Raw genomic sequence first — 22,127 nt, forward strand, 5'->3', positions numbered from 1 at the left:
TCTTTTTAGGAAAGACATGGAGCAGAATATATGTTTAATAGCAAAAAGTCACAAATATTGTTTTTTTTCTCAAAATTGTCGGTCTTCTTTTTTTATAGCGCAAAAAAATAAAAAACACACAGGCGATCAAATACCAATCTCTATTCGTGGGGGAAAAAAGGATGTAAATGTCATTGGGTGCAGTGTTGTATGACCGCGCAATTGTCTGTTAAAGGAACGCCGCAACGCAAAAAATGGCCTGGTCTGGAAGGGGGGGGGGGGGGGAATCCTCTGGAGAGCAAGGGGTTAAAGCAACTGGACTTCGCTCAGCTGAGAGAGTAGAAGGCTGTGATGAGCACACTGACCACACCCTGCGCTCGGCTAAGGCGCTCTCTATTGGCTGAGCCTCCTGTCGGTCACTGTGCAGGGAGGTAGATCCCAGCACTGAAGAGACCCGGAAGTATTTGTAGCTCTTGTGTTTCTGGCAGTGCTGCAAGCAGGTGAGTCACGTGTACGTGGTGTGTTCATGTCAGACATCCCAGCTCCTCTCCATGGACACTGGGAGCTGCTGTCTACACACCAGTACTGATACAATTGGCAACATCTTCCGAAATGTCCGACATCAGTCCTGGGTGTAATGTGAGCAGTGTCTGCAGAGTGCTGGAGCCTTTTGTAGTCCACAATTTACTTTTACATTTTCCCAACCCTTTCTGTCATTCTTCCTTTTATGTGTTTTGTTTGCTCATTCATTTACCTTTCTGTGTTATTGATGATCTGTACAAACATACAGCACCCTGAGCTGAATCCAACTACAAGTCACACACAGTTCAGCTCACAGTGCTCTCAGGAGCCCATCAGGGTTTGTTTTAATTTACAGCCAACGTTTTCTGTGGTGTATGAAAAGGTTACAATTCCCCTCCCCTTCCTCCATCTGTGTCCCATTAGAGATATTTCCCTTTGCTTCCTGTCCTGAAGAAGAAGCTTCAGGTAAGTGAAAGGAAATCTGTCCCCTTTTAGTTGTCACCAGAACAGTTGTCCCCTTTTGTTTCTGGTGACAGCTAATGTTTTGGACTTTCCATTGTGCTCTGTCCCATTAAAAATGATCAACAAGCCAAATGGGATGAGTCTCCCCGCTGTCCACCACAGCTCCCTGCTGCCGCAGGCCCCCGCTGTCCACCACTGCTGCCGCAGGCCCCCGCAGTCCACCACCGCCCCCTGCTGCCGCAGTCCACCACCGCCCCCTGCTGCCGCAGTCCCCCCGCAGTCCACCACCGCCCCCTGCTGCCGCAGTCCCCCCGCAGTCCACCACCGCCCCCTGCTGCCGCAGTCCACCACCGCCCCCTGCTGCCGCAGTCCACCACCGCCCCCTGCTGCCGCAGTCCCCCCGCAGTCCACCACCGCCCCCTGCTGCCGCAGTCCCCCCGCAGTCCACCACCGCCCCCTGCTGCCGCAGTCCCCCCGCAGTCCACCACCGCCCCCTGCTGCCGCAGTCCCCCCCGCAGTCCACCTCTGCCGTTGCAGGCCCCCCCGCAGTCCACCTCTGCCGTTGCAGGCCCCCCCGCAGTCCACCTCTGCCGTTGCAGGCCCCCCCGCAGTCCACCTCTGCCGTTGCATGCCCCCCCGCAGTCCACCACCGCCCTCTGCCATTGCAGGCCCCCCGCTCTCCGCCACACTCCACCACTCAACCCAACTGTACACCATCCTCTGCCACCACACTGCCTCATTGTCTGCAAATGCATAACCCCTAAGTCCACCAGTTCTTCTGTCCATGCCACACTTGCCATGCCAATGCACACTTCTGTTTTGGGCCAGTTAAAGAAAAGGCACACTTTTGCTAGTATACAGTAAAATATGTATTTTTTTAAATATATATGCAATGAAACACTTCTGTTACTATTATACAGCTCAAACATACAGACTTTTTTTTTAAGGTCTATGGCACATTTATGTGTCCATATTTTGTAATTTTGTAGCTTGTTTTTAAAGGTTTCTATGTCTTGCTCTGGTATTAGGAGAGGTAATGTCCACAGACAGACATGGTGGTGAGCAGCAAGACTCAGACATTGCAGGTCACAGACACGGAGTACAGTGCAGATGCTGTGGAATGGTGTCCTGTGGATGATTGGAACACAATCCTGGCCTGTGGCACCTATCAGTTGAAGAAGCCAAACAGTGATGTGAGTACTCCATACTTTTCTCTTATGGCCTAAACTTCTAGATTGAGGGCTCGTTCCCACCATACAGTACGTGCATGAAAACTGATGGGTAAATGTTCTGATTTCACTTTTAGAGACATTAGTTTTCATGCACGTTAAGCTGAGTTTTTATGCGCATTGATATCAGTTTTCATGTGCGTCATTTATGTGCTTTGTTAACCCCACGATGTTGATGTCACATCAGTTTCTTTCCGTGCAGAAAGTTGCATATAGGTTGCAGATTCCTGTGCAGAAAACAATCTGCGTATCTCCAAGGTCAAGTGCTGTGGTGTTAACATGGCACATAGAGAACAATTGTTTTGTTTTTTTTTGTTTTTTGATTTTTTCTGCCCTTGGAGAATGCATGCAGAAAAACTGAGCTATCTGCACATGGTGTGAATAAGGCCTGACTGTTATTTGCATGCTGGAAGTGGGGAATTGAAAGTAGCAAGACTTAACACTAGGTTATACAACTATTAGAAATAGTCATGAAAATGGTAAATCCAGGAACTGCTCTATTCCTCTGTCTATGCTCAGTCTGCAAACTTTAAAAATGCAACAGTTGGAGGATATAGAGAAGCTAGAAACATCATTGATCAAATTGTAACAAGAAATTCTGAACTGCCTGTACCTGGGGGGGAAAAAAAACACCAAATGTTCCTTCGCTAAAATTGAACTTCACTGAGGCAAGCCATACATCTGATTTTACAATTTTATTTGGATCTCCCAACAACTGTCATAGAAGGACCTGCCAGATTAGATACAAGTCAAAAAGATTTTTTAGCTTGGCCCTTGCATTATGTGGTTTTGGTGTATCTACTTGAGATTGGTAACCAGATCATTGCATCTCTATGGACCTCGCAACACCACCCCACTGTAGTTTAAACAAAACCTGTACTGAGCAAAATACAGAGGGCTGCCATAGCTGACCTACCTCTGAAAATGCTAGTTTCTATTTACAATACTTTGAGTCCCTAACCTGGAAGACTTCTACAGATCAGGAAAGAGACAAACAGAATTTAGAATTCCTAGCTTGCATGCCTGTTCTTAGTGACCACACATTTACTGAAGCCATGGGATCATCTGGAAACTTTAATTTTCAGAGAGAAGAGGTATCCATACTTGCCCAGGTGCGTCTGCCATACAGTCCCTTTCTCCTTCTGTGTCATCCGGTGCAAGCACAGCTCATCCAGCCATATGGAACAAATGCAATAGGATCAAGTTGCTCACTTGAAAACTGCATCCAGTTTATTAATATTCTTCAAAACACCATGTACAGCAAAAGTAGACACCACGAGAGAAAGGGAACAGTCAATGTATTTCACACTGCTAACTCTTATTCATGACTTGTGGGTTGTAAATAAGCGCTAGCAGCTCCAAGCGCGTTTTGTTTCCTTGCTCCCGCGGTATCTACTTTTGCTGTACATGGCATTTTGAAGTTTGCTTATAACGTGGATACAGTTTTCAATTGAGCCATCCTTTGGATCTTATTGAATTTGTTCCACATCTTTTATTGTGTGTCAACACCTCAAAGGACCTCAAATTTTTCAGCCAGTGCACTGCACTGATGTGAACTAGCACCACTAAAAACATTGGAAAACCTGTGCATGTGCACATCTTATCTTGGATGGCTATGAAGTGTAGATATCTATCCCTTTTCTGCTGCTTGACAGAAAGCAGTAGCCGAATGCTGATGATGAATTTATTGCTTTTCTACTGTGTCAGGTGATCACTGTCCCATGAAAGTGATCAGCAGCTGAAGTCCCTTTTTTAAAAGTAGGGAGCGTGTACCTTTTTAATCATTAAGGAGTTATTTAAAGTGTTTATAAAGGCAATTGTTTAAATTAAAATAATAAGCATGTCATACTTACCTGTTCCATGCAATGGTATTGGACAGAGTGGCCCTGAACATCTTCTTCTAGAGTCCCACCGCCAGTGCTATCTGCTCTCTCTCTTCTGTGTCTGCCCCCATAGCAAGCTGCTTGCCTTGTGGGCAGATGTGCGGCCTAGATCCCAAGCCAGGCTGTCTGCGTCCATTGACACACACAGTGTTGCTCAGCCCCATTTCCCCCCCAACATTTGATGATTGACAGCACCAGGAGCCAGTGTCTTCCGCTGTGTCCTCATTCTCTGTGAGTAGAGGTAGAGATGAGATGCAGCCCTGCACAGCACTGGATTGACTGAGAAGGTATTTGGGGGGGGAGACAGCAAGTTGTAACTTTTTTTTTTTTTTTTTTTTTTTTTTTTACCTTCATGCAGGGAATACATTAAGGCAGGGGTGGGCAACTGTGGCCCTCCGGCTGTTGAAATACAAGTCCCATCATGCCTCTGCCTTTGGGAGTCATGCTTGTAACTGTCAGTTTTGCAATTCCTCATGGGACTTGTAGTTCTACAACAGCTGGAGGGCCACAATTGCCCACCCCTGCATTAAGGTAAAAAAAGTTGCATCTGTAGAACAGATGCATAACTAGAAACTTCAATGCCCCAGTGCAAGAAGCTATGAAGGGCCCCATGGTCCTGGCTGGGCCCTTCCCTCTGAGCCCGGTTGTGCAACACCAGGGTCCGGTCACAAGTGCAACCTTTGCGACCCTGGTAGTTCCACCATTGGTGTCAATAGTGTCAGAGGCTAAGAGAACACAGAGGCCCAGGGGCAGCAGAAGGAAACTGTATAGGAGGGGAGGCGGCATGTAGAGGAACCGATCCCCCTTCATTTTTCCTCCTGCAGCTGCTGAATGCCGGCTGGAGGGAGAGGTGGAGAAGCAGGAATTCAGCTGCAGGAGGAATCCACCCCTCCTATCCAGGTGTACAGGGGGGCCCATGGAGCCGGGTTGCAGTTGCGACCCCTGTAGCTACACTCCTGCCGTAGAACCAGTTTTTAAGCTTTTGGAATCCATTAGTCATTATTTCGATATTAATATTATTATTATTAGAGAAACTTGCAGACTACAGTTACATAGCAGCCAGTCAATAGACCAATATTGGTTTGACCACTTACAAACTAGCTAAATTTGAAAGATCATTGGTTGCTGTGGATTATGGCTCTTAGCTTCATACTTTGATCATTAATGTGTTCCCTGTGATGCCTCCAGACCAAGTAACCTGTTCTTTTACCCCATAGCACGACAAAGGTAAAAGCGATGATCCCCATATGCGGCTGGGTCGTCTTTACCTTTTTAACTATGATCCCCACCAACTTTTTTCACCGGTGTCAGAACTGCAGAGGATTGAAACAGCTGCTATATTGGACATGAAATGGTAAGGAAGCCATTTGATCCTCTTGCCAAAAACTTTCCTATGAAAAGAGTATAGTGTATACATTTTACAATGTATAAATAACTTTACAGGATGTGATGTAAATAAGAGGCTTTCAAATAAAAATCAATTTAATGTACAGGCCAATTTTAATCCAAAGTTTTCTAGGCTGATATAAAAAGGCAGTGAATGCTGTCATGTGTTCATGAAACAATTATTTAATGTATTTGTGTATAAAACTAGCATAGGTACCCCAATCTGTCTTTATAGTAGGCTCTTGTAAATCTCAATGTAGAAATTCAGAAACAGATATAGGGTAGTGTAGCAATTGTGCATACAGAGATGGACGCGGTCATCCATCTTGCTAAGGATCCTCCATCTTGTATCGTTTCTACTCCCAAATCCGCTTCCCTCCAGTTTCCCCCCCCCCCCCTCCCTCAGGAATGTGGTCTGTATGATGCCAGAGATCACAGGCTCAGCGGGAGAGCTTAATGGTTATAAATCCCACTAGCTGGTGCTTCTCAATCTGAGATGTCGTAAAGCCACTACATCTTTTTCTGTAAATATTGTTATTGCACCTTTTTGACCTTTTTTTAGTAATAAATCCTATTATCTGAAAAGTGTTGAACTGTTTTTAAAGCTCGTTTAATGCAAACTAAGAACCCCTGTCTCTGCAGAATGCTACTGTGTGTTTTAAACGTCTGCATACATCTGTCTGCGGTGACATTGTGTATACAAACAATTATTCAAACATCATAGTGTTATTGCTAATATTGCCGAATTTCCTCTTTCTCTGTACAAAAAGGAGGTGGTGGCAGTGTGAAGGGTTAATTGCGTAATTCACCTGACCCAGTAACAATCGCTCCCAGGCTGCAGGTACACAGATTGTGGTACATTAGATGGAAAATCTTTGTGCAGCTGGGCGTGGCATTGTTACGCATGTGACAGCGTGGTTTTAGATTGGCTAGTTTTTTGGTCATGAGTTTGGTGAGAAGGGCTGGGGGTCTGACTCCGCGATCGTCACAGGTACAACAGCAGGGTGTAAGCCTCTCATGGCTTTATTGCTTGCAGGAAAGGTATGGCAGAGAGATATAACTATCAATAATCTGATACTTCATTGTCCAATCAGAGACTGGTGTAGGTCCTGGATATTTTGCCTAAACTGCAAGACTAAGAATAACGAATTCTGCAAGTAAAACATTTTACAAATGTAGGTGTTTACCTTGAAACTGTGTGTGAAGTTCAGATGAAAACTATGTTTGATCATTTGCAATGAAGTAGGCTCAGCTCCGGTATCTAGGAACTAGCATGTTGCAGTCCCCACAGGTAGAGGTTTGTAAAGTGAACCTGTGCCCGAGAATATGCACACTAAGGTATTTACATACCTAGCGGTTAGTTTTTCCACTAGTTAGCAGTTCTTTCATTGTATAAATTATATTGTAAAGCGCTGCGCAAACTGGCGCTATATAAATCCTGTATATATAAATATATGTACAAAAAGGCCAAAGCACAGACAATTTATACGAGCATCTGTGTGTAAAGCAGTATTAACAAAAAAGTTATTTAAATTTTTTTTAATTTCATTTTAAAGAATTTTAATGCAATTTATATTGCAGCTTACAATTATTAGGTGTTGTGACTGCATTAGTTTTCAGTTTGTTTTTTTTGTTTTTGTTTGTTTTTTTTTTAGGCTTTATTTCTCTTTGGACATGGTTATGGCTAGTAACAGACCTCTTGTATTAGGGTTTCTCTGCTCTGGAATGAATGAGCACAGGGGGCACCATTGGACACCAGCATTGTCAATCTGTGGGGAAGGGCGTGTTAGATGCACTAGTAGATCTATATACACTAACAAATTGAAACTGAACAGTTCACACTTTTATAGTCAGTTACAGTAGGTTTTTTTTCCTTTTGGGATAAAGATTTAACACAAAAGCTGATCATTGTAAGCTCCCCTGTCAGTGGCAAATGGTTTTTATCATCCCTTCAACTGATACATCTGCTGAAGAGCTTGTTCTTTTGGAAACAAAAAGCAGACTTACTGGCCAGATCACCAGATCAAAATAGAAGAAAGAAAACCTAAAAAACAAAGCAAATGCAGCCACCACATCTATGAATTGGTAAGCTGCAATATATTGTTTCTTTTTAGGTTTAATACCATTTGAATAGACTCCTGATGTCTCAGTAAAGAGAACCTGTTATAGTAAAATGCTATCACATAGGGGGTTGTCAGTCCCCTATGTGAAAACAAAGAAAATACGTGGGGAAAAAAAGGTGTAAAAGAATTAAAGTTACACCAAACCACTTAACCCCCTTATCCCCAAGAAAATGTAAAGCCCCTTCTACCCTTCTGCCCCATGTACACACACATTCGAACATAAATGCACACATTTGGGGCGCTGACATATGGAAATGTTTCTTGCATTACACATGTTACGTATCAGCGTTTTCTAAGAATATAAGTTTTCAGGATAATGCGAGGCAGCACTGCAGGGAATTTACTTTTACTCTTCATTTTCCAGCTAAGTACTCTGTCCTCGGTAGCTCACCAATCTTCAGAATCTCAGATTTCTTGGCCTGTAAAGAGGTGATATAAAAAGAAAAACTAGGGGAAGTTTTTGTTGGGCATACAGGCTTAAATCATTGCTGGCCAAGAGGATGAGAGGCTTTGAGAGCAATAAATCCTCCCATCTTCATTCAAATCAGTTTGCAAATATCAACACCGCATTTATACGGACATCCAGCCACAGCTCATCCACCCAGTCCTGGGTTGCCAGATGATGATGATAATAATAATGCAGTACTACTATTGTACATTTTTGTTTTTGGATAGTAACAATATGAAGTCTCCTTTGTGTCCATCTTCTATGTGCTCTTCGTGATTAGAAATGTCACAGGGGTTCAGGGTCAATATGAACAACAACCTCTGCAATCCTTAATGATACAGGCCCTCTAGCAGTTTTGTGGTCTGTAATGGCTATTGTTTCACCACCCTCTGTATCCGTTCTGAAGGGAAACGAGGACTGAGCCAGTGTGTAGTGGAATATTGGAAACAGCCGAATTCCATTAATTATGGGGCTAGTATGTTTATTACCTGTCAAGAAATTAAAAGTGAATAACCTTTTTTTTTTTTTCTGTCTAGGTGCCACATTCCCCTCTCAGATCATCCTGTGTTGGGCATTGCTAATGCTAAGGGTGCACTGGAGCTTTATAAACTACAAGGCAGGGGGGTAAGTGTGTACATTATTGCTGATCTAGTTGCAAACTCCTGTTTAGTCCCTTGACCTGGATTTGACTTGTCTTATGTCAAACACAAAGTGCAAGTGCAGTTACTCAAAGCAGACCATTAGAACTCGTATTTATTATATTGGCCCATTGATGTATCTGTGCTTAGCTGTTCAGCAGATCTGGTTTCTGCAGTGACTGTTTTTCTTCAGTAGGAAAGTTGCCAGGCGGAGCCTGTGTACAGCATAGATGTGGGTGATGATTGTCTGGCTTTGTCCCTTGACTGGTCCACAGGAAGGAGAGAAAGGTAAGATATATGAAGATGTTGGGCCGACTATGTGGGGGGGAAAAAAAAAAGGAAATTCCCCACAGCATCCAATTTGATTTCAGCCGCAATTTTATCTATTGACACTTAGAAAATATCTAGGTTGATATAAATCACCTCTTCTGTCTTCTTTCTTTTTTACACCAGCCTTGTGTTTAGTTTTGTGATGTATGCCCTGCTCTCTCCTGTTCAGTAGTTCTCCCATGAAGATCATCTGCAGCGACTCAAAGGGGCGTCTCAGTTTGGTGCAGGTAGAGGAATCTTCACCGTCCCTGGACATCCAGTGTCAGTGGGGAGCCCATAAGTTTGAAGCCTGGATCGCTGCATTCAACTACTGGAATCTAAGTACAGTGTTTTCAGGTGTGTGTAGAAACTATAATGGACAAGTATTTGATCTTGTTTATTTGTAGTTCATATGGAATGATGTGAAGTTCTAAAATAAAATGTTCTTCATTGTGAAGTTTGTGCTATCCTATTATATATTTTTTTTAATGTTGTGTGCAAACTGTGTTACGCAAGTCTAAACACTGGGATATGAGATCTGGAGAAGAGGACAGGACTGAAGAACGTGGAAGGGGCAGGGACTTGGGTCCAGGGAAGGAGACAGGATTGAGGACTGTGAAAGGGGACAGGATTAAGGTTTAGGGAAGAATTTATACTGAGGTGCAGGGAAGGGGATGGGACTGAGGACTGTGGAAGAGGACAGGATTAAGTTTCAGGGAAGGAGACCGACTGAGGACTGTGGAAGGGGACAGGGCCAAATTAGTTGTTTTGCAGGCTGGCTGCTAAGTGTTGCTGGGAAATCCTTTTGTTTGTGATGTGCATTGCTCTTCCATGTGCATCTTACTGCTAAGGCTAGTTATAAGTTGGGACGGTTGCCCTTTTTTTGTGCAGTTGGCTAATTTGGATGCAGGGAGGCACTGGTTGCCTTTTACTGTCATTTTGTTATAGCTGAGCATCGCGTGCGTTCCTGCACCTTTTTTTAAGGAGGGATGGTCTCCTCCAGGTACACCTGCCCTTAACCCATCTATTGATATATGTGCTCCTACTAATGGAGGCTCTGGAAATTTGAGAGTTAGGTCCACAGTATACAGAGGATCCTTGATGCGGGACTGTGGCTTATGCATGTATTTGCAAATGTGTGCAAACACAACCCTCTGCTGTTAACGCAAACTCTTAGGGCCAAATTGGTTGTTTTTTGCAGGCTGGCTGGTAAGTATTGCTTGTTTGTGATGTGCATTGCCCTTCTATGTGCTCCTTACTGCTAAGGCTGTTTATAGGTTGGGACGGTGCCATTTTTTTGTGCAGGAGGTCTGGGGAAGGGAACAGACAGAGGTCCAGGGTAGGGGATGGGACTGAGGACCACAGAAGAGGACAGTATGGGAGGTATGGAGAAAGGAACAGACTGAGGTCCAGGGAAGTGGGCAGTATTGAGCTTTGAAGATGTGGACAGAGAAGACAGGACTATATTACTATTGTGTGTGTGTGTATCTATATATCTATATATCTCTATCTCCTAGTGATTTATAATTTATCACTGAGTAATTATACTGCGCTGCACTGAGTCATTTTTATATTATGTATTGATTTATTGTGGGAAAACACAAAGTGTGAGCAGCAGTATTAACATTAGTTACACATCGTTACAAATACTATTGCATATTTACTTTGTCATAGTTTGCACGATTTATGGTGATTGTGCTGAGGTTTTTCTGTTATTGAAATTCTACACTGTAACAGTCCATTCTTATTTCTCTGGTCAGGTGGAGATGACTGTTTACTGCGAGGATGGGATACAAGATCTACACCAGTCCACCCAATATTTACCAGCAAACAGTAAGCACAACCATTGTGTGTACCGATTTATCATGTATTACCCTAGGTTCAAACCTAAGTGTTTTCTGCTGCGTTTTGCAGAAACGCAATACAGTTTTAATGATTCCCTATGTGACAGGTTCACATCTCTGCGTTTTCACCCGGTGTTTTTTGGAAAGGGTCAGGGACTTTTTTGAACCCAACACGTTTTTTGGTTCTATAGACTTCAATGGAAACGCTGCAGAAAAGCGTGTAATGCATTTTGCATTTAAAATATGCCTAGCAACAAGAAAAATTAAAAAAAAAAAAAAAAAATAGAAAAACGCAACACAAAAATGCACAAAAAGCAACCTGCATAGGTTTGAACCTAGGGTTACTGCTATTCCATCATTTGTGTTGAATTAAAACTGTTCTTGTTCTCAACATACAGCATGCTCACATTCTCCGCTATAACAGGATTTAGTGGAGAACACTATAAAATATAAAATATGCCTCGATCTGGTTACCATTGACAATGACTCTGATCAGTACTCAGTACTGTCGTTCCAAAAAGTGAATGTGATTGTGTCACCGATAGAGATATGTTATGATTTGTACTTATGTCCCTCATTATCAGACATTCAATGGGAGTGTGCAGCATTCAAAGTCACCCTCTTCGGGAGAATGTTCTAGCGACAGGAAGGTGAGGAATCTGGAATCTCCTCCTTATGATTTCTAAACTATTACCATAAATAAGCTTTTTGTAAAACACTGGAGATGTAATAATTAATGCTTTGATTCCATTCACGGTAAGTGAACATTTTTAAAGCCTGCCTGCACTACTCCTATTTCAGCAGTAGATGGTGGTAAAGCATTTCATGTCATTGTCACCCCAGTCCTGGTGTAAAATTCAGTGTGTTTTTATTCCCAAATCGTCAAAGCCTGGTTGTAAAACAGAAGTGACGCAATCACGTAAAAGCTTTGGCCACAGCAAATATATATATATATATATATATATATATATATATATATATATATATATATATATAAATATAAATTTTTTTTTTTTTTTTTACACTACAGAAACGGAAAGCGCCTTGGACTACTTGTGTTCAGATCATGTTGGTTATTTTGGTGACAACATTGTCATTTTAAATTCAGTGGAGGGTCATGGAATTTTTTTTTTTTTTCCTTTTGAATATTTTTCTGCTATCATTAAATTTATACTTTATTATACATTGTATATACAGCAGGTAAAATAAGTATTGAACATGTCACCGGTTTTCTCCACGTCCGTAACAACCCATGCAATTCATACATACAAAGATACCAAAACAAATAATTTCACAAATTTAAGTTTTATATGGAATGACACATGGAAAAAGTATTGAACACGCTAACTGAAATTTATTTAATACTTGGTATAACATTTTTTGTGTGTGTGTGTGTGTGTGTGTGTGTGTGTGTGTGTGTGTTCCCCATCTGTAACCTCTGTCTTGCGACCCTTCTTACAGATCACATTTGTTTTTGGGGTAATTATTTTGGTTGGAAGGATAACATCCTAATGAATGAGTTGATCATCTTTAATAAGGTGGTGTGGATTTCCCAACCTTCTTTTTATAGTTTTTGTATTCAAACACCCCTGCAACACTGCCTTGTCTGATGGCAACCCTATTTCGTACTGTAATTTTCATTTTCTCTTGCATGCCCACCTCAGTTTTCCTGCTGGAGCAATCGCACTGCCAATATCTTTTTGTGCTCCTCCTGTAAATTGCCTCTCTTTCCTCCAGAGCCTGAATCAAGTTAGAGTGACAGCACTGTGTCAGGCAATAGAAGTGTGATTGGCTCACAGTGCAGAACCTGTTACCCTCAGCCTTTTGTTGTAAAAAGATTTCAAGCATTAATATGGTATTTTAATAGGGAGATAGATCAGGACTAAAGTGTGACGTTTTTTACATAACACCACTTTTTTACGCTTTTTACAATTTTGGAATACACAGAGGAAGCTTTTCAGGATTTAGGCCTTTCGCTTATTTGCTTGGGAGAGCAGAGGGTTTTAGAAATCGGAGTCCTTATCTAAAATTAGCGTTGCCTAGACCAGATTTGATGGGCGAGGTGCTGTCCTAGATATTGACTCAGTGGTAGAAATGATCTAATTTCAGATAAGGGACCAGATTGCTCTCACATGTTCTATAAGCTAATGAACTGTAGGCTTTAAAATACAAAGTAGTTGCCTCAGGATTGGTGTTTTATATTAATACATATTAGATTTTCACTGTTTCTTTTTATATCTCAGTTATGATGAGCATGTTCTCATCTGGGACTTGCGGCAGATGAAGCAGCCTGTATCTGATACCCATGTTCAGGGTGGAGTCTGGAGACTGAAGTGGCACCCAACAGAGAGTTCCCTCCTGCTGGCTGCCTGTATGGATAGTGGCTTCCACATTCTGGACACGGCGTCTGGTAAGTGCAGAATTAAAGAGCCAAGAAATTCAGCCAACTCAGAGCTGGTGAATAAATTAATTCTTCTAGTCTCTTATCTCTGAGGCTATATTGTTGAGATTCCCATGTGTTTCTGCTGCCACCCATAAGGTTATAATGAAGGGGCACCTCTCACAGCAAAATGCCGCAATTCATTTCATGATCTACATTATGGCAATTCAATTCATTGAGTCCTTTGGCTTTGTGAAAGGAGCAATAACCTGAGAGTTATGAAACATTTATTTAATGGCAACCATGCAAACCTGTCTTTTAACCACTTGACCTCAGGAAGGTTTTTACCCTCCTCATGACCAGGGCATTTTTTGATGTTCAGCACTGTTAATTTTTAACTGGCAATTGCTCAGTCATGAAGCACTGTACATAAATGAAATGTATAGCATTTTTTTCATACAAATTGAGCTTTCTTTTGATGGTATTTTATCACCACTGGGGTTTTTTTGGGGTTTTTTTTATATAAACAAAAAAAGGCAGAAATTTTGGGGGAAAAAAAAACCCAAAACACTATTTTGTCCTTTCTGTTATAAAATCTAATTTCTTCATAAATTTAGGCCCAAATGTATACTGCTACATGTCTTTGGTAAATAAAAAAAAAAAAAAAAAACTCCCAATGAGTGCATATTTTATTGTAAGTTAGACTTTCTACAAACTATATCCTAGAATTTACGCAGCTATAGACACTATACTTGTAATGGCAGTGATCACTGATGTGAATGTATATTACATATGTAAAGTGCTGCAAAATTGACGCTGCTATATAAGCATGTGTGATAAATCAGTGACTTATAGGGGTAGATTTACTAAAACTGCAGCTGTGCATGGTAGCCAATCGCTTTCAGCTTGTTCAGTTGCGCTTTGGCAATAAAACCTGGAAGCTGATTGGTTTCTATGCAGAATTGCACTAGATTTTGCATTTACACTCTCCATTTTGGCTGATTGTGTGGGGGGGGCAATCCGGTTCTAACAAACTAGCTGGGAGGGACACTAACTGACACTGACATTGCTATTGATATTAATATCAGTGATAATACTGTACACTGCACTGACACTGGGTGGAAAGGGGTTAACATCGGGGGGGGGGGGACTGTGCTTAACAAGTGTAATGTGTGCTGATTTTACTCACAGATCTGGCTGTTTTTTTTTTCTCCCTGCTTTTCAGGGAGAAGAAACAGCCAGATCGCTGTTCTGTATGCACAGATCGCTGTTCTGTATGCACAGATCGCTGTTCCGTATGCACAGATCGCTGTTCCGTATGCACAGATCGCTGTTCCGTATGCACAGATCGCTGTTCCGTATGCACAGATCGCTGTTCCGTATGCACAGATCGCTGTTCCGTATGCACAGATCGCTGTTCCGTATGCACAGATCGCTGTTCCGTATGCACAGATCGCTGTTCCGTATGCACAGATCGCTGTTCCGTATGCACAGATCGCTGTTCCGTATGCACAGAACACTGTGCCGGTATTAGACACAGCCAAAATTGACTGAAACCTGCTGCCAAATTGTGCTATGTCCAATCACAGCAGGGGACATGTGCCTGAAAACCTGTACACAAGCAGTGACTTTCATGTACATTGCTGTGCCAGTGAAAAAAATAAGTATTTGATCCCCTGCTGATTTTGAATGTTTGCCCACTCACAAAGAAATGATCAGTCTAAAAATTGAATGGTAGGTGTATTGTAACACTGAGAGACAGAATAGCAACAAATTCAAAAGAAATGCATGTCTAACAAATTATGCACTGATTTGCATGTTCATGAGGGAAATAAGTACCAGGTGTCTTTCATACAGGTAACAAGCTGAGATTAGAAGCAGTCTCTTAAAGGGAGTGCTGCTAATCTCATTTTGTTATCTGTATAAAAGACACCTGTCCACAGGTGTACACAAATAGTATAATGCCGCCAGAACCAATCTTAAAAACAACTTTAATTAGGGTGCTCACATTTTAACAGCATAAAAAACGCTTTAAAAGGGGAAGTGACGTCAACGCGCACACGAGAACCGGAAGTTGACCGACGGCCATTTTGGATGAGGGAGGATCGTCTGATTTCCCCTGGGCACTTCCTGGATTGCGTAAACTACTTTTGAGTACCTTTTTAAAGCGGTTTTTATGCTGTTAAAATGTGAGCACCCTAATTAAAGTTGTTTTTAAGATTGGTTCTGGCGGTATTATACTATTTGTGTTTCCTATACATTTATATTTATATGGAATATGCCTGGTATGGATATATGGAGTCTCAAGGCTGGTGGATCTTGATGGTAATATGAAGGCAGACTATATTGAGTAAAGACCAATAGGAGGACTGTCTCCCACCTTCCCTTTGGAAAGATATATGAAAAAGCTTCCTTTTTTCTGAATATTGGTAAGGGTATGCATTCCTTATTTAGAAGTGTCACAGTGCTGGTTGGATTAGAGCACTGAAGAGTGATTTCACATTCACGGGGGTTTTCATTTTTTGACTTCACAGTTTTTTTCACTTTTTCACTGAGTAATGTGATTGGGTATTCACTTGTATGAAGTCACTATATTTGGATATATATAAAAAAAGATAATGCACTATGTGAATATTTTTTCTTTTTGAGGTATATTATCGGAGGATTTTTTTGAACACGAGAAGAATTTGATTTAAAGATTGGACTTGTGGGGTCTGGACTGCACATGGTTTTGAGGGTTTATTGTACAGCATTTTCTGTCTGTTCATTTCATTAAAGGTCAAGCCTCTGTACTTTCAGTTCTGATTCAGAGACTCTTGGTTTTCTACTCTTTGATTAAAACCCTTATGCAGGGAATCTCCCATATGGTTCCCCCAGTCTGATCCCCATTGACTCCATGGCATCTGATACAGATTCTTTTAGTGCCTAAAAAAACACTATTCGAACCCATTAGAGACATTCCTCTCTCAACACGCTTTCACAAGGTTGCTTTCCTTTCGCCTTTACTAAGCCAGTGTCTGAGCTGGTAGTTTTTATCTTGCAAAAAGCCCTTCTTGGTCTAGCATGAGGACAAAGGTGGTGTTGAGGCCCAGGACTTCTTTCTTGCCCAAGGTAGCGTCTGCCTTCTCACAGATCAGGACTTTGTTTTGCCATCCCTGGAATTTCCTTAGTGTCTGGATGTTACTGCTTTATGAGGCAGTTCCTCAGCCACTGCTTCTTTCAGAAAGACAGATAGATTTTTGCCATTCTGGATGGGCCCAAAAGGGAGTCTTTGCAAGGCTTATTTAAGTTTAGGTCTTAAGGATTGGATTCCCACCTGTCCTGTTAGGATTCACTTCACTTCACTGAGACTGTGATTGTCTCTTGGACTTTTCAGAATCAGGCCCTTTTTTTTCATGGCTGCACTTGTTCCTCTGTTCACATGTTCTCTAAGTTCTAGCAGGAGGATTTTTCTACCTCATCTGATGCCATCTTCAGACTGGTCCTTAAGGCAGCTCTTAGAACTAAACAACAGGATTTGGGGTCTTGCCTAGAGCTCAGATTGTTAACAATTGTTTGCTGTTTTGCCTAACCCTCAGACTGCTTTTGGACATCCAAAAGGTTTAAGACTTTCAGTGTTCCTCAATGGATGAGAGAGAACAAAGGATTTTTGTACTCGCCCTAAAATCCTTCTCCCTGAGGTTATTGATGGATACAGGTCCCACTCCTCTGTTTATTATCATGTTCTCAGTACTGCTTTGCTATAAAACTAAGGTATGTTTACAGTAGAAGGGGTTAAACTGTGTGCTGGCCTACAGCTTTAGTTTGCCAATGTCCAATTTTCTTGTAAGTGGCAGTATAAGCCAAAGATTTTAGTCTGTGTTCCTCAATGGGCTCCAAAAAGGATTTTACGGTGAGTACAAAATATGTATTTTACTAGTTTACAGTAAGCAATAACTCCTTAAAATACCATAGCAGAGAGTTTATAGAAAATGGCATCTTCTGTATGTACAACCCAGTCTTATGTGGTTACTTTTGTTCTTCATTAGATGGCTGCCCTATTGCTTCCTCGTATGTGCTTCACAACTCCTTGGCTTATGGAGCGGATTGGTCCACACAGTCTCCTTCATGCAACGCATCAGCCAGTCCTGAGCCAGCTTCCCTGCAAGCCAATCAGTCAGATGCCACAAGGTCAGATGGAGCTGCACCAAACCTTGAGCAACCCGTGCAGAATCTGAAAATCTTCTACGAGTCACCCACTGCCAGCTTTGATGTGATTCTTGAGGATGACCATGGTGATTACTTGCCTGAAACTGACCCTGTAAAGGATTTGGACAATAAGGCTCTACCAGAAAAATCTAAATACGGACCAGAAAACACCAGCTTGGTGGCTACCTGTTCTTTTTATGACCATGTCCTGCATGTGTGGAGGTGGCGGTGGCAGAGAACACAGTCTGGGGAGTGATTCCATCTTTTTGTCACAACTGAGTTTACCAATCTATCCTAGAACACACTACCTCCTGTTGTGCTTATCACAAATGCTTAAAGGCCTGAAATCTTTTCTGAATGCTGGACATACTATACCTTGGAATATGGCACTTTGATGATCCAATTTAGATACAGAAGGTACCACTTTAAAATGACAAGTCACTATATATAATCAACACTTTAAGGAGAAACTTAACATTATGTGGAATTTTGTACCTGTGCCGATCTGCCTGAACATACCAGTAGTACCATTTTCATAGAGCAAGAGGGTAATTTCCTGATACAGTGGGTATAGAAAAGAATCACCCCCTTTTTAAAATCACATTTTGTTGCATTCCAGCCTGGAATGAAGACTGACACAGTTTTTGTTTTATCCAGCTGTATTTACTCAGTGCAACTTATAACACAAGACAGAACACCAACTTGTCAAAAAAAAAAAAAAGCAGAATCACCGAGTTGGAAAAAGGATCACTCCCCTTTTGTTGAACCACCTTTTTGTTTTAATTCCAGCCTTTAGTCTGTTGGGATATGTCTCTACTAACTTTGCACATCTAGACTTTGCAATACTTGCCCACTCTTCTTTGCAGAACTGCTCAAGTTCAGATAAATTTGACGGTGACTGTTTGTGGACTGCAGTCCTCAAGACCTTCCACAAATTTTCGATGGGGTTTAGGTCTGGGCTCTGACTAGGCCATGCCAGAACATTCACCTTTTTCTCCTTCAATTACTGTGTGGTCCTTTTTTGCTGCTTTGGGTCATTATCATGTTGGAAGGTAAACCTTTTTCCCATTGACAACTTTCTGGCAGTGGGCAGCAGATTTCCCTCCAGAATTTGATATTTTGCCCCATCCATTTTTCCTTTATCCTGACAAGTGCTCCTGTCCCTGCTGCAGAGAAACCCCCCATAACAGGATATTATCACCTTCATGCTTTACTGTAGGAATGGTGTTGTTTGGATGATGAGCTGTATTGGATTTCCGTCAGACACATTGTTTAGTGTTGAGCCCAAATCATTCAATTTTAGTCTCCTCTGACCATAACAACACCTTTTCCCATGTGTCCTCAGAAGGTGCGTTTTTGGAAAAGCTCAGTCATGACTGCATGTGGCCTTTCTTGAGAAGCGTTTTTTTTTTTTTTTTTTTTTTTCTTGCAACCCTCCCATACAAGCCACATTTGTGGAGTATTTTGTGAGATTGTTGTCACATGCACACAATGATCGCATTTTGGCATAAATTCCTGCAACTTTTTCAGAGTTTCTGTAGGCCTCTCTTTAGCCTCTGACCAGTTTCATCCAGTTTGGAGTGATGTCCTGATCCAGGGAGGGTCTGTACTGTACCATTACCTTTTCGTTTCTTAATAATAGACTTCACTGTGCTTCTAGGCATTGATAAAGCCTTTGAAATGTTTTTTATATCCATCTCCTGACCTGTGCCTGTCCACAACTTTATCCCAGAGATCTTTTGACTGTTCCTTGCCAGCTATAGTTGGTTGGTTGCTTCAGCTGCACTACCAGGGACTGAGATGCTCGAGGAAAGCTCTTGGTGATTTGCTATAGGAGGGTTGGTGTGGATCTTTTTTCCAACTCAGCGATTGTTGAATTTTATTTTCTGACATGTTGGTGTTTTATAGCTTTCACTTGTATGTTATAAGATGCACTGAGTATATACAGCTGGATAAAACAAAAACTGTCTTAATTTCTGAACGGAAAGTAACAAATTGCAATTATTTTGAAGGGGGTGATTCTTTTCCAGACCCACTGTATATCATGGTAGCTAGGCTGTAAGATGTTAAAAATAAAAATAACCAGAGAATGGTCCTAGTTTTTGTGTGGAGCGTTTTTGTTTTTTTTTCTACATGTACCTGTTGGGTTTACGAAATCCCATAGTTTGAGAGAATAAGAGTTAAAGCCGTTTGCTGCCTGTGGCCTAGGGAGATTTCCCCTTGCTGATGATCATGCAGGAAGTAGGGAAATCTTCTCCATGGGTAGGTACCTAAAGGTATTGGCAAGTACCTTTTTGGGTTCTCATCTGCTCATTTGGAGGCACTCTCCTTACAAAGGGCTCCATCTTATTCTGCCTTGTAGTTTTTGCAAGTTCTGTTCTGCTATCCCTGTATTCGCAGGGGAAACCTCATCAGCCTATAGAAAGGTGCAGGTCCACTGAGAGTTATAAATATTAGCAGGAAGTCTGCAGTGTCGAATTTTAGGAAAGAAAAATGGTGTAACTTGGTACTGATGGAAATATTTTCTGTACAGGAGCGTTTTAAAGGATAAGTGCACCTTTTGTAACATGTTACCATCAGACTGGCCCGCTCCTCACTTTGACAGCTAGCAGGGCTTCTTCTCCCCCCTCTCTAGCTGTCAATTTTTTTTTAAAAAGCGTCCGTGCGGGGCTCCGCCCACCCAGCTGCGTCACTCATTCACAGTCCTCTGTGAATGAGAGACTACAAGTCCCTTAGTGGCTGTCTGCTTGTAGTTTAATGAACTACCACAGTGCTGTGGAGCACCATGGTAGTTCATTCATTCTTCCTGGCAGTATATCTACTTGCTCTTACATCCTGTACAGGCAAGCAGATATGCTGACAGATCTGCAGGAGACCTGCATAGCACCAGTGAACTGCTGATCGCAGATGAAATGCTTTACAGGCTGTTGCAGGCAAAAATAATAAATGCACTTTTTTTTTTTTTTTTTTTTTTTTTACTTTTACTAAAGGGTGAACTTAACCTTTTAATCCCAAGCATTAGGAATATTGGGAGGAGAGAACTGTTGCAAACACAGCATGCTGATCCTATCTGGGACTCTTCTCTGTGTTCAGTCTGTGGCAGCAGCTTTGGGATAGAAGGTTCTGCATTGCCATGGAAATACGTTTCCGCTATGCATGCTCTAATTTACCTTGTGTAAATCTGTGCTTGTCCCATGTAGGACAAAGCAACATGTTCACTTAATTACCTGCACCCCTCCCTTGTACTTTTTTGTTGCCCAACTACAGTGAAGAACAAAAGCCCTATTTAAGCTCAGTCTGTCTGACGTTTATGCAAGGCGTAGTATTATTCCCCCCCAACCCCAGGTGACTAATCTGGCCTAGCTATTGGCTGCTCATGTATCTAGCAGGGCATTATGGAAGGAATGGAAAAGCATTCCATTCTTGCTCATACCCAAAAATAAAGTATATCTTTCTGCATTTTTTTGGACTCGGTTTCACTTTGTGTTGGCTACACACATCACAAACTCTCCTGTAATGTTTCCTGTGGCTTCTGAATGAAATAAATTGGCCCCTGTCCACATGCATTTGTCCAGCTACAATCGTATAGGTTAGACTAGTGTGTGATCACAACCGCAGCCTGAATTATGACATGGGTTCCATGTGATCATTTATACTCCTAAAAAGTATGAATATGAAGCAATAAGCAGATACACCATATACCTGTTCTGTCACATGCAATTTATACAATTCCTCAGCATTGTATATACAGTAACAGAAGAGCACAGTCCAATACACCAGCAAATGTATTTATATTATAAAGGAGGATCCTGATCCACTGCATGTTTCATCATCTACAGCATAAGCTGATCTGTATTTTTGTTACTGTGATTTTATCAATAAAAGTGCTTGTTTGGCTAACTTAGCTCTTTATTTCCTATATTATGGATGTGCTCAAGAAATGGCACTTAGTCTGAAACTCTCTCAGCTGATAAACTCACATTTAGGAGCTTTCCTGCATTTTTTTTTTTTTTTAAATGCTATTTGAATCCACTAAAAAGGCTACTAAAATACAGCATGAGTTATTTTATCAAATCATGTGGAATTTTAGTAGTGAAAAGCATGCATCATGTTTCAGCTGTTAGCTGAATGTAAACATTTCCAGCAATTAAAAAATTTTAAACAGCGTGGGGTCCCCCCACCCATCCATACCAAGCCCTTTGGGTCTGGTATGGATTTTGAGGGGAAGCCCCACGCCAAATTTAAAAAAAAAAAAAAAAATATGGATTGGGGTTCCCCCCAAAATCCATTCCAGACATTTATCCGAGCATGCAGGTCATGAAAGGTGGGGGGGGCAAGCGAGGGGACAAGGGGGCCCCCAGATCCCAGCCCCCCCACATGAATGAGTATGGGGTACATGGTACCGCTACCCGTTCACAAAAAAAAAAGCTGTAGTGTGAAAAAAAGACAGTCATTCTTTGACAAGTCCTTTTTAATAAAAGAATATCTCCTGCAGTAGATCTAACGTCAATCACGATATCTGCCGTGATTGGGGGGAAAAAAAAAAGCTCTGCTACCGACCCTGGCCCCGGGCCATCCGCGCACCAGCTGGTTTGACAGTTCTTAAATATGTAAGAGGTGGGGCCACACGGTGACATAACCCATGTGACCCCGCCCCTGTATGACATAGACCAGGGCATGCTGGTCACTGATATCACACAGGGGCGTGGTCACATACCTGATGGCCTTTTCCCTTT

General features: G+C 41.9%; 1 protein-coding gene across 4 annotated transcripts; it reads left to right on the plus strand.

Annotated features, from left to right (window-relative positions):
* Window positions 1-415: 415 nt before the first annotated feature.
* On the plus strand, window positions 416-21,291 carry LOC149428975 (diphthine methyltransferase-like). Of its 4 annotated transcripts, none has more exons than XM_089666877.1 (10): window positions 416-479; window positions 1,992-2,156; window positions 5,293-5,429; window positions 8,569-8,656; window positions 8,867-8,958; window positions 9,170-9,336; window positions 10,740-10,812; window positions 11,408-11,473; window positions 13,067-13,233; window positions 17,232-21,291. In XM_089666877.1, exons 2-10 carry the CDS (start codon window positions 2,016-2,018, stop codon window positions 17,645-17,647), a joined length of 1,347 nt encoding a protein of 448 aa, XP_089523003.1. In that variant the 5' UTR covers window positions 416-479; window positions 1,992-2,015; the 3' UTR covers window positions 17,648-21,291. The 4 variants fall into 4 exon arrangements, with proteins under 4 accessions (XP_089523003.1, XP_089523006.1, XP_089523007.1 ...); XM_089666880.1 differs by having other exon boundaries at window positions 9,173-9,336; XM_089666879.1 differs by lacking the exon at window positions 416-479 and adding an exon at window positions 502-618.
* Window positions 21,292-22,127: the final 836 nt, after the last annotated feature.

Source organism: Staurois parvus, unplaced genomic scaffold, assembly GCF_062004578.1.
Source record: "Staurois parvus isolate SC_StPar_1 unplaced genomic scaffold, SC_StPar_1.0 ptg002882l, whole genome shotgun sequence".
Taxonomy (NCBI): Eukaryota; Metazoa; Chordata; class Amphibia; order Anura; family Ranidae; genus Staurois; species Staurois parvus.